The 12,719-nt window shown below is 33.5% G+C and overlaps 1 protein-coding gene across 12 annotated transcripts in view; it reads right to left on the bottom strand.

Annotated features, from left to right (window-relative positions):
• The window catches only part of SOX6 (SRY-box transcription factor 6), a 465,066-nt gene that overhangs the window by 185,436 nt on the left and 266,911 nt on the right, over positions 1-12,719 (bottom strand). For all 12 annotated transcript variants that reach the window (XM_087921050.1, XM_087921045.1, XM_087921043.1 and 9 more), the window contains one exon: positions 9,795-9,884. In XM_087921050.1, coding sequence (XP_087777176.1) covers positions 9,795-9,884 — 90 coding nt within the window. The remainder of the gene's footprint in view (positions 1-9,794; positions 9,885-12,719) is intronic.

The following is a 12,719-nucleotide window of genomic DNA, read 5'->3' as shown; positions in this document are numbered from 1 at the left end:
AAGACTTGAGATAATTTATAATTTAACAAGATCTGAAATATGCACCTTGAGATCTTCTTGCCTTTCTATCAAAAGCAAATTTAAGACTATGTACAGGACCACCCAGAAAATTTGGAGATAAGACAGAGGTTCTGCATCTTTCACTGAAACCACAGAATTTATGACCATGGATTTGCACATACCACATTTAAAAAGAAGCTTTAGCTCCATTATGGAGCATGCAGAAAACCCCAGATTTACATAACCATATCTCTACTTCAAAAGTTCACAGGTAGAATGCACAATTATGATTTGTACCAGTGTTGCATGTACATATCATATTGTGTTTGTACATATTGTATAAACTTTGATGGACCTACAGATTTTGGGTTGTTGTTTTTTTCCATTTGAGAGCTGAATCACAAAATAATTCCGAAATTTTGCTTGCAAAGCTACATTTAGATAGTCTGTGACTTACAACCACAATTAAGACCAAAATTTTTGTTGCTAAGCAAGACAATTGTGAGTTTTGCCCCATTTGCCACAGTTGTTAAGTGAATCAATGCAGTTGTTAAGTTAGTAACACAGTTTTTAAGTGTGTTACTAACTTAACAATGGCTTCCCCATTGACTTTGCTGATCACATGACTCTGGATTGCAGCAACCATTGTAAGTATATGACAGTTGCCAAGTGCCCAAATTTTGATCACGTGACCATGGGGATGCTACAAGTGTGAAAATGGCCATAAGTTGCTTTTTAGTGCCATTGTAATTTTGAACGGTCACTATAGGAATGGTTATAAGTCAAGGACTACCTATAGTATTAATCATGTTGTTTCAGTATCAATGTTATCCACCCAATATGATTGTTATACAATTTTTCTTCACAAAGAAACAAGTGCTACAAAACAGAATTTATTTTGAAATGTTCATTTCTAGTTTTTGAAATTGATGATGAATTCAAAGCTATATCTATCCTTAAGTTTCCAATGTACACTTAAACCAAAATAAGGGGTTATCTGTGTTCAAGATGTAACTTTATTCAGACTGCAGTTTTCATCTCTTTGTTGATATCTAAATTCAGTTATAAAGTACTAAGAGATTGACCTAAGATCCACTTCTGACATTCTAAAAACTGAGTAAAATTTGTTTTTCCTCTCCAGATGTTTCTGTAATTTTATTGCATCTATTCAAAAATGACTATTACTGTCCAGAGAAAAGCAGTTTCCCTCTAAATATTAAAATAAATTCTAAACCTTTAACTGAATCACTCAATGAAACCTGAATATAAATTTTTATTCCATAGGATTAGAGTTGTGTGTCTTTTATTGTAGTAAAGAACACTCTAGGGGTACATGTCAATCTACAGCCTTTCAAAGTCACATTAGAGTTGCATCTTCAGATACTGTGGCATGCTTTCAAAATAATAGAAATGTCAACCCTCACATAATGTTCATATTATCCTTAATTAATATAAATTGCATCTAATTTCATCTCTACTTAAATATATTGCTGCCCAAAATAAGGACCCTAATTTTTATGAGTAATTACTATTACTGATGCATCAACACAATTATTTAAATTCAACATATGCAGAGGCAGAAAGCAGCATTTACATTTTTTGTTGCCTCCTTGCTCCATTCTTAATTTTTGTGGTTTGGAATTCTTCCAGATTCTTTCTTCAACTCTGAAGAGACAAAAAAATGTGTTTGTTGGATGTGTATGTGTGTATGAATGTTCATATTTGTGTTTACACCAGTACTCAATCCATTAAGGTAATTTGATTGGTTATAATTTAATTTTTATACTAGAATATTATTTTATCAATTTATTTTTCAGTTATCAATATTGGGAAGAAACTGTAGATTAAAGATTGAGCAAAAGCTTGGCATTTAGAAAATCACAGGTAAGATAGTATATCTTAGTAGATATGAGATATTGGCAGGATCTATTAATCTAGAACAGGGGTCTCCAAACTTGCCAACTTTAAGACTTGTGGACTTCAACTCCCAGAATTCTCTGGAGAATTTGGAGACCTCTCATCTAGAAGGTAAGTAGATAAACAACTGATGACTTCTCTGTTAAGACTTTGCTAGTCAGTAAGATAAGAATGACAAATAGTTTGACTTGATTGTGGTCCAAGTCAGAACAATATACAGTATATTGTCTTTTCAACATAGTAGAGTGGATGTAAGACAGCCTTTGTAATTGGTGCCACACTTTATCTGATATTCTCAGTTTATTAGTTAGTAAGGCCATCTGTGATAGTAGCTATCAAGTGACAATTCAAAATCATAGAATGCTCAATGCTTGTAAATATGTACCATATGAATTGTTCTTCAACTGTGCAAATGCCACATCTAAACTTTAGTTCAAATGATTTTGCCTATATTTTCTTACCTCAATGTAAAAACCTATCCAAACATTATAATGAGCTGTATATAAGATGAATGTTGCCTAGAATGTTTAAACATACATGAGTTTAAGATTTATTTATTTATTATTATATCACAATATAATTTATTATTATTTCTCACAGTAATAAGAATTAGCACTGTATTAATAAATTGGAGAGTAACATTTCTAGATTAGATCTACTTTATCTGAGTTTGCAAAATTTAGAAAACACTAGGCAGCAGCAAAGAAGCAGACAGGAAAAAAAACTGTACTTCTTTGATGCCATCTAATGACCAAACAGATTTTAACAGCCCTATTGTAGTAGACTGATTCTAAATAATTGGACACTATCAAACCATTAGGCATGACATTTTCCTATATTTAATATAGATCAGCAAATCTTATTACTGTATTAATAATGGTTTTCCCTTTCCCGACAATATAAGGCAAATTATGTAAAACGCAACTGTATGCGTTTGCTTACTTACTACAATTTTTATAGAGTAGGAAAAAAAACCTTCCAAATAGATTGAAACTTTGAATCTTAAAATTCCTGTGGAAATCAGGTGCATTTTAAGTATCAGATTTGATTATTTAATCAAGCAACTTGCATTTTGCCCTGGCTAATTTAGAAAGTTTATAATATTTTACTCATACAATAATTGTGCACCTGTTGTGATGAAAACCTATTTAAACAAATCTTAATAGGCATTACAATTTGTTCTAAACATAAGCAAGCAAACTGATCAGTCTATAAAGCAACTTTATAAATGCCAGGATTATTTTCTTTCAAGGTTTTCAAAGCATTATGATATTTAGTATTAAAGAGACCAAATAAATATGATTAATGCCCCAATAATAAATCAAATGAGTAAATTATTCATATTACATTTTTTTAAAAATACTTTGTATGAGTGAATCCACATAACATGGTAAGACATAATATGGTTGTGTGGGATAGTTTTAGTATATGTGAACTCAGACAATTGTGATTTATTAAATAAACTATGGCTAAGCAAATAATAACTTAGCATAGTATAACCCCCATGTATATATCAGAATGATTATCCTAAAGCATTTGTTTTTCATAATTCAAATACAAACATGTCAAATTAGATTTAAAGAGACAAGGGATAAAACTACAATTTGCTGGCAGCCAATTCCACAACATGTGTTCAGAGGGCAGCCTATAACCTATTGCACACATAATAGCATGATACTTCCATTTCATCTTGCACAGTGTAAAAATTCTCACAACCATCCAGCAAAACTCTGTAATTAGCCATGGTACATATCACAAACAAACATGGCCATGTATAGCTTCTTTCAAGTAATAAATATAATTCATAGATCTGAAGAAATGGAATAGTATTAAGTTCTGGATTATCAGCAATGGGTTAAGCCCGTAGGTGGGCTTCAAATTATTTTTTAGCAAGGGGCTCTCTGCCCTAATGATGTGCATGTGGCTGGATGGTCGTGTGACTGAGTGGGTGTGGCCAACTTGACATTGCTTCTTTGCTTTAATTACATACACACACACACACACACACACACACACACACACACCAAAAAAGTTGTTTATTATTCCATGCATTTAATACTTAAATAAAAGACTGGATGAACCCCGGCTTAATAGCTGTGACTGTGAGAGGGATCTTGGAGTCTTAGTGGAGTTTCTGGTGAGTTATGTGATTCTTATTATTTGGGAATTAATCCCCTCAGAGGCTAGTGGCTATGTTATCTCATTTTCTTAATGGCTCTCCCTTGAAACCGCTGAGTGGCTTGTTTATCTAGCTTGCAATACTTTTATGAGGTGTGAATCTATTAAGCCTATTAAGAGCATTCCCTTGCTGCTTGTCTTTCTGAGGTTGTTTGGGGCTCTTCCGGGCCCCACAGAGTCTTAGTTATGGGCTTTCCTGAGCCCCTGCGAGCCCCCAGCAGCCCACCCCTAGTTAAGCCCCATTCCATTATAACAAATGAACTCTTACCCCTGTTCTGTATTCTCATAACTCTATGTATACACCGTTAACATCATTACTCTTCCTTTAATAGAAATTTCACTAAATCCAAAGATCTTTTGCCTATCAAATGGGCAACCTGGTCATGCCAACGTAGTGCTGAGAGAGAATTACAAACATTTCTCAGGTTCTAACAAACAAACAAAAAGATTTTCATTCAATATAGCGGAACCTCAGGTCGCAACCGTAATCTGTTTCAGGACTTCGGTCACAGCCCAATTTGGTTATGACTGGAAGCACGACTGACTGCGTATGCACCGACAAAAAAATTGGCGTGGAAGGGGAAATTGCCACGGCAGGGAAAATCACTGTGGTTGTGTTTGGTCGCCACCTGATCATATGTTCGTGATCAGATGCAAAAATTTCCTGAAATTTTTGGTCACCCAATTTGGTCATGGACAGAAGCGTTCATGACCTGTGGTTCCACTGTATATTTATTCATCAGTAGTATGTATCTGTTTGTTTTACAAGTTTATACAGCTGTTATTCTCACATTATATTATTAATTAGAACATTTTTATGAAAGTAGGGAGAATTTCACTTGTACAATAGAGGTAGTTCTCGACTTACAACAGTTCACTTAATGACCGTTCAAATTTACAACAGTACTGAAAAAAGTGACATAACTGGTTTTCACACTTACAACCATTGCAGATTCCTGTGGCCATGTGATCAAAATTTGGATGCTTGGCAAATGGTTCACACTTACGTCGGTTGTCCCGGGTCGTGTGTTCCCCTTTTGTGACCTTCTGATAAACAAAGTCAATGGGGAAACCAGATTCACTTAACAACTGTGCTACAAACTTAACAATTGCATTGATTCACTTAACAACAGTGGCAAGAAAGGTTGTAAGATGGGCAAAATTCACTTAATGAATGTTTCACTTAGCAACAGAAATGTTGGACTCAATTGTGGTCATAAGTTGAGGACTATCTGCACAAATTCAAATGATACTACATTTTTCTGGGAAGTTGGGAAACCATGCTGGTTACTGAACAACTAATTCATGCTGGCTTTTTTTCCTGCCTAATTGAAATATATATATATTGCCCACCCTCTACACCAGTCAGCTTGTGAATATAGAGGACAAAGATACAAGGAAAACCATGTCCAGAGTTGAATTTCTTTATGTACAGTAAGGACAGACAGAAATACAAAAGCCATGCTTGCCACTGCATAGTAAATGATAAGTATAATTTCCAATGATATACATGTATATTAAATACATTAAAGAAAATAAGGCCAAACTTGGAAGGCACATCCTTCCTTGTCAGCTATATGATGCCCTGCCCACATCATCTAATGAATACAAAAAAGGATCATGGTTCTAAAACCATTTCAACCATTTTGAAAATGCTTCACACCTTTGATGTTTTCAAATGGACAGTACAAAACACTGACTCTATACCATCTTCAGTGGTGCTTAATTCCAAAGTTTAAGGTTCAGCTCTCCGACTTTTATCAGTTCTCACTTTAATAGGTAGATTGGAAAAGGTTAAACCAAATTTAAGCAATGTTATTTAAATATACATTTTAGCTTAAAATTAAGGACTTTATTTCCCAACTCTCTATTTAGAAAAGAGTACATTTACAGACTTTTCCACAGACATTAATACAACATGAAAATATTTAATTTTGGATGGCTATAGCTTTGACAGACTTTATTTTTTTCCCCATCAATTTTTATGAAATTGTAGTAAAATAGTAACACTAAACACATACACATACTGGCCATCTGATCACTTTAATAAATTCATTACTAAAAATAAAGTTATGCCCTGTAGTATATTACTAATTAGGACCTGGTATTAATTTTAAGGGGTTTCCCCTGGCCCCTTGTATTCAATATTTACACTGATTTCTCTAATTGGAACCAACTGATCTTTTTCCTGTATATTTATTTTCTAAAGCCTACCAGTTAACAATGACTCTAATACAAGTGAGGGGTTTTTTGCTTGTAGCTTTTGTTTGAGGTTTAATTAAGAAGACCCAGTGTCTCCAAGCCTGAGCTGTGTTTTTAATTGCTCATATGTATATCATGTAGACTTCAAAAGAAGAAAAAGACATTTATAACACAGAACACAAAGGAGAGCTTTGAAATGCCTACAACCATACAAAGTGGCATAATTAAAAACCTATGGCTGCTTCTGTGATATATATGCAAAATATATATTTATAAAGTAAGCTATTGTATACACTCATGAGATGCCAAAAGTGGTTTTGCACTGTTAAAGAAATAATCTCAACACATCTCAAATAAACTGCAAAGCAAACTCGCATGGTAACCTTTTATTCAGGTTGATCTTGTGTATTCTATTATAGTGGATTTCAAACCTCTGACAGCTTACCCATATTTTCCACTTTTGAATTCTTAATTCAAGAGTAATTATTCCTCCTCTTAAAACAAGAGGTAGCACTTGTAACCACAACATAGCACAACAACTTTCCCAGGGTGGTCCCAACATGATTCCAGAAAAGCATCACAATTAAAATATGCATGCCGTTATACTCATGGCTGTCTTTCCCCTAGGTCGCAAAAGGAGAAAGTGCTATTTCTATCAGCATGAAATTCAATACAGATTGTGGAATATATATTTTTTGCCTGCATTGTAGATGGAATCTCTTACAGAGTTGAATTTCTTTGCCAAGCTTTTAAAGTCTAGAAACCTGCACGAATCTTCCTGTTTGTTAACTATTATTATACCACTGAAATTACAAATAATCCATATAACCACCACACACCACACATATATTTGAAAATATATCCTTATGTGAAGTCATTTAAAACCCAGGGAGAAATGTGAAAAGGGTCTGCAAGTTATCTACATAGTCAGAGCACTTCACAATGCAAATGCCTTTCTTCAGTGGGCAAAGCTATTCACATCAGTCAATGTCTATCCCAAAATAGAACCTGCTATACAAAGACCGCATGTGACATTTAAGCCACAATGCCTATAAATACAGTTTATGTTTCAGTAGTAAGTTCCTCCAGAAATGGACACTAGAACCCGTTGCTCAGAGATAGTACTCACAATTCACCCTTTAGTTAGACTGCTGGAACAATCATAACTTCTTTATATGATCTTAAAGCAGTTTATAAGCCAGTTATAATAAATATGTGACAGGGTATGTCAGTGGAATAATTATGATGTTTCAGGCCATGGATTGATATATATTAACTTCATGTTTTAAGATTAATGTAAGGTGTTACAAAATAAACAAGTAGTGGGGATAAATAACCATATTCTTTTTATAAAGTAATAGAAAATGAAATTTTCAATAGTTTGAAATGGAGGGGGAAATAAAAGGGTCCAAAAGAAAAGAATATAAGAGGTAATTAAAAGAGAAATAAGAGAAATTAAAGGAGAAATAAGAGGTAAAGGGTAAAAAAAAATCCCTCAATTGGACAGTGTAGTTCATTTAGTTCTTCAGAAGGATGTCAGAAAAAGACCAGAAATCCTTTTCCAATCTTCCAATCAAAGCTCTGGGACACACAGTGGTTTTGAGAATAAATCCAATGAGCATCCAATAAAGAGCCCAAGAGGCTGGGGCCATGAAATGTGTATATTTACAAATACACCCTTCCACAAATGTCTTCCTATAAAACTTCCTAAAATCTATTAACATTCCAAATTGCCACCTACATGGATTAGACTGGGACTACAGCAATGTATGTTTCCTGTGAGAAGGCGCATCAATACTAGCCACTGGCACACATGCCCCAAATTCTGCATTCTCTAACCAAATAGTTAGAAGAATCCACTGTCCTCTGGAATAGCTCTATTAGACCAGTAGTAGCTGCTCTTTAGAAAAGGGTAGATGTACATCATTAATCATGGTATACTGGGAAGGATGCCCTTTGTCACAACCACTATTTATCTTGAATCATTTTTTCCCCTCAAGAATCTTATTAGGATTAAGCTGTTTAGAGATATAATCCTCTTGAGAACATCCCCTGCCTAAAAGATCCATGCAAACAAAACAAATTGCTAAGATAGAAAAGAGTTTTTATTCATTTTTCATTTATTTTATTCATCAAATTTATCTGGCTGCCCATTTCACATTAAATGGACAACATACAATACAACCTACATTTAGAACATTCCACAAAACTAATTAAAAGTGATACATGTAAGCAAATCAAAACCATGAGAGGGAAGATATTCAATATAATTCAGTCTTTATATTGGGACATGTACAGGAGTATTATCTGGTGAAATTCTAGAATCAACTTGGAAAGTTTTAAAAGGATATTAATTCATGGAAAATAACGATGTCAGTGGCTATCATAGGCTATTATAATGGCTACATATTGCATCCAACACTGAGATATTACTTGCAGAAGAACATGAGGGAATATTTTTGCACTTACACATTGAATTTGGGCTTCCCACAGGCATTTAGCTGCCAACTGTGGGAAAAAAACCTAGGGCTAGAATAAGCCTTTGCCTTTACCCAGAATAGGCCCTCTTATAAAATATTGCAAACAGACTACTTGCCCATGGAGAGGGGAAGTTATTTTTAAAGTCTCATCTACAAAGAAAAATACTCATATACTACAAAACTAATGCTAATACTATGTCTATTTTGCAACAGATACCATTTATTCTATATGCCGCACTGTTCCAACATATGTGATACTGGCAGAAAAGAATCCCTCCCTTTTTTTTAACCGCAGCAGTCTTTCCCCATAACTCCAATGTCTTAAAACAGAAATGCATTTAAAAAAAAGATTATGAGTTTCATTTATCGTCCAAAACAACTTCTTCCTTCTAAAATAAAGCAAAGAATTGGGGAATTAAAATAAAGGATTCCCCAGTAGCAATTAGTGCAAAGAACAGTTCTTCCTCAGAAGACCACACCTTTGTTTCTTTTATTTGGGATTCTTTTCTCTAATCATTTCAGTTTGTTTAAGATACTTGCTTCACAATCTGTATTACAACAATTAATAATTCCAAGAGGAAAGAAATGGCTATACAAAAGAAATATGGAACCAAAAACCCAAATTTTTGTTCTCAATCCAAAATGCAACAAGTTTTTCCATAAACCACCCATGACTGTACCGTCTAAGGGTATTTAAGTAAGAAAACATTGTGGCAATGAGTTCCCAAGATTCTGCTTAATAAGAGGCAGCTGCTTTGTGATAGATGAACCAAGCAGGTCACCAACACAGGCATCAGAATCAATCTCATCCCACAGAGTTCATCAGCATTGAGGCAAGGCTAAATACAAAATAAAATCCATGTGAACATAAAACCAAACATTCAAGAAGAGCCTCTACACAATTGCTTCAACTCACATATAAAGGATGCATTAACATTCCTGAGGTTTTATCATCCATCAATCTTTTTAAAGGACTACTTCTCTAGATTAAGTCACTGTATCCACATTAGAGTTTACCTTTTATTTCTCCAAGGAGTTCACTTGTGTTTAATCTCTCCATTTTCTCCTTCCAGTCTTTAGAAAGTAGTTTTTCCATGCAAGATGAATCTATAAAGAAAGGTGAAAGCATTAGAAAAAGTTAATATGAAGTCAACAGACAAACTTGTTTGAGCAGCCTCTTGCAGAAAATGTGACTTCAAGGAAATGCCATGCCTCCTGCATTATGATAGTTGAGTCCTATTAACTGCTGATGTACTTGAAGACAGTCAATGAATAAAAATATATTCAGCTTTCTAAATAAAGAATGATGCCAGAGCTATATTGTCCTAACCTTGCAGGGGAATTTACAGGAGAAGCATCCAAGTTCTCAGGAGCACTCAAGTTAGATAGGGAGAGTTTTAATTTCCACCACCACCACCTCCGTTTAATGAGGACGCTAGAAAGAAAACTGCCTGTGCTATACATATTGTGTATGGTTTGTTTGTATATCTTTGTATTATGGAAAGGTTGTGCATTCATTGATTTATTCATTAGATTTGTACCCTGACTTTGGTATAAACCAAGGTGTCCTATATTGTTACTTCTTTCTCTTATTTTAACCCACAACAACCATACCTTGTGTGTTAAACTGGCCTGAAGAAAGTGATTAGCGCAAAGTCACTTGGTGAGTGTCTGTGGCTAAAGGTAAACTTGAACCTGGATCTCCTTTCTTCTAATCCAGCACCTTAATTACTACAGCACTCTAGCTTTCATAAAGCTATTTCTGCTAGAATTCAAACCAACATATCACAAGGAAAAAGTTAATTACTATGCAGTAAAAACAGAGCACAGGTTATAGAGGGAGAATGGATGTATGCATGTTGGGAGGGAAGACAAACTAGATATTTAAAATATAACCTTAAACAATAAAAATATGCATTTACTTAGCTGAGGCTCACTGTGCTTATTTTTTTAAAAAACTCTAAATCTTAGTTTAGTGTAACATCTGCATGCAGCCAGTCTATGTAAAAATAATCAGTCCTGTAACTGCATACATATTACCAATTTATCGGAAGAAAAGCTTACTGCAAAACTTTTTTGCAAGTTGTATGAAAAAGAATATATGAACATCCTTGGAAAGACAATGCCACTTGTTTCTTTTTTACCAAGTAACATTTTAGTAGAAAATCCAATTTACTAATTATCCTTTTTAAAAATAGGAAGAAAAAACAACAACGCACAAGAACAAAATTAAGAGGCTTTAAGTTGTAAAAGGCAGCATTAAAATACTTGTTATACCATAAAACAAACAATTTGATCTTAACAATCACAAGCTTTTATTACTCTTATGAATTTTGGCCAGATAATAGAAGAAGCAACAACTAACCGCCAATTATCAATAGAACATTATAATTTGTTGCCTGTGATATTATCAGTTTATAAAGATGATTCTCTGGTGCCCAGACAAAATTTTAATCATCCTCACCCCCACAAAAATAATGTTGGCTTTAAACTGACATTTACATAAAGCTAAGCTATTTTAGCTAAGAGGCTATCTCCCAACACCTCTATTATTACCACTAGTCTATTCAGATATTAGTGTAAAATATATTAGAGAATTAAGGCATATTCAGACTGCATTATTTTTCAGCACTTCTGGAATAAGAAATTTCTACAGAGAACAATAAAGTGACAAATGTGCATTTCTTTGTAAATTTACTTTCCACACACTAACCAGCTTTTCTTTTAAAAATCAACAAATGAAACTGATACTGTTTAATTGTTCTGATATGACATATTTTCTTCATGAATTTATGGTTTTTGAAGAAAATATCTAAAACTTTATAATTAGGCAAATTCATCCAAAATTCTTAAAATTTAGATCATACAAATAATGTTACAAAATGGTGAAGCGTGCTAAATTGAACAATTATACCAATAAATTTCCATGAACCACCAGAAGAAGAAAAAATCAGGAAAAGTTCAATATTTCCTACAAAAGCCTAAAGTATACCGGTATTTCATAATGCCTCAACTTTGCCTTTTCCTTCTAATTTCTGGATGAAGGAAGAAGAAAAATAATATGTTTCAGAATATTCCTAGCTTCTTGTCAGATGCAAAGAAATATGGTTTTAAAAGAATACTAACAGTTAAAGATCTTATTATCTCAAATCACCTTCAACGTTCAAAGGTCTCAATAAAGTATACAGTTATACAATCCATATAATTGAAAACTGCCACTGCCATGAAAAGCTCACTTTTTAAAATATACTTCTTTAAAAGTGTATTATTGTTTATCATATGGTAATCTGATAGACTATTATTATTTCTAAACTACGGTTGTTTACATACAATCTTGGCAATGTCTAGGCATTTTGCAGACACCAAAGGCAAGCACATTAATGATTTATTAATTATTGGAAGAATGAAATATTTTAAGCAATACATAGAGGAGTTTGAAGAAAACCAATTTCAATAAAATCTCCTTCTTTCCCTATATTGCAATAAAAAAAGCTTCTGTCATGGAGAGTAACCTAGCAATATCTGAAACATAAGCAACTCTCTTGAAATCACACTCAAGAAAACATTATTTATATTGAAAGAAAACAAGTTCTGTTTACTTTATTAAAGTTCAGTCTATATTTACAAGTGGAACAATGAAGAATGATCACTACATTTTAAAACACCTTAGGATTTCTGAACTTTCTCTTCTTTCATATACTCCATTTCAACATTGACTTTACACTTTAATTATATCATATCAACTTCACACAGTCACTATATCATGTAAAATGTCCCATCTTACTGTTTAATTCAATTTTACAATCCATCTTCACATTCAGAAACAATCAAGCAAAAGGGATATAAACAAAGCATCAAAATAAGACTGTTAAAACCACTTTAAAATACGCAAGTGGCCAGAGTAGTGTTTACAAAATTAGGGGCAAACTCTGATTAGAAGTT

The sequence above is a fragment of the Pseudonaja textilis genome, chromosome 1 (genome assembly GCF_049901715.1).
Source record: "Pseudonaja textilis isolate UNSWEBS1 chromosome 1, rPseTex1.2, whole genome shotgun sequence".
Classification (NCBI taxonomy): Eukaryota; Metazoa; Chordata; class Lepidosauria; order Squamata; family Elapidae; genus Pseudonaja; species Pseudonaja textilis.
The sequence above is the reverse complement of the archived record's forward strand: the minus strand, read 5'-3'. Positions and strand labels throughout refer to the sequence as shown.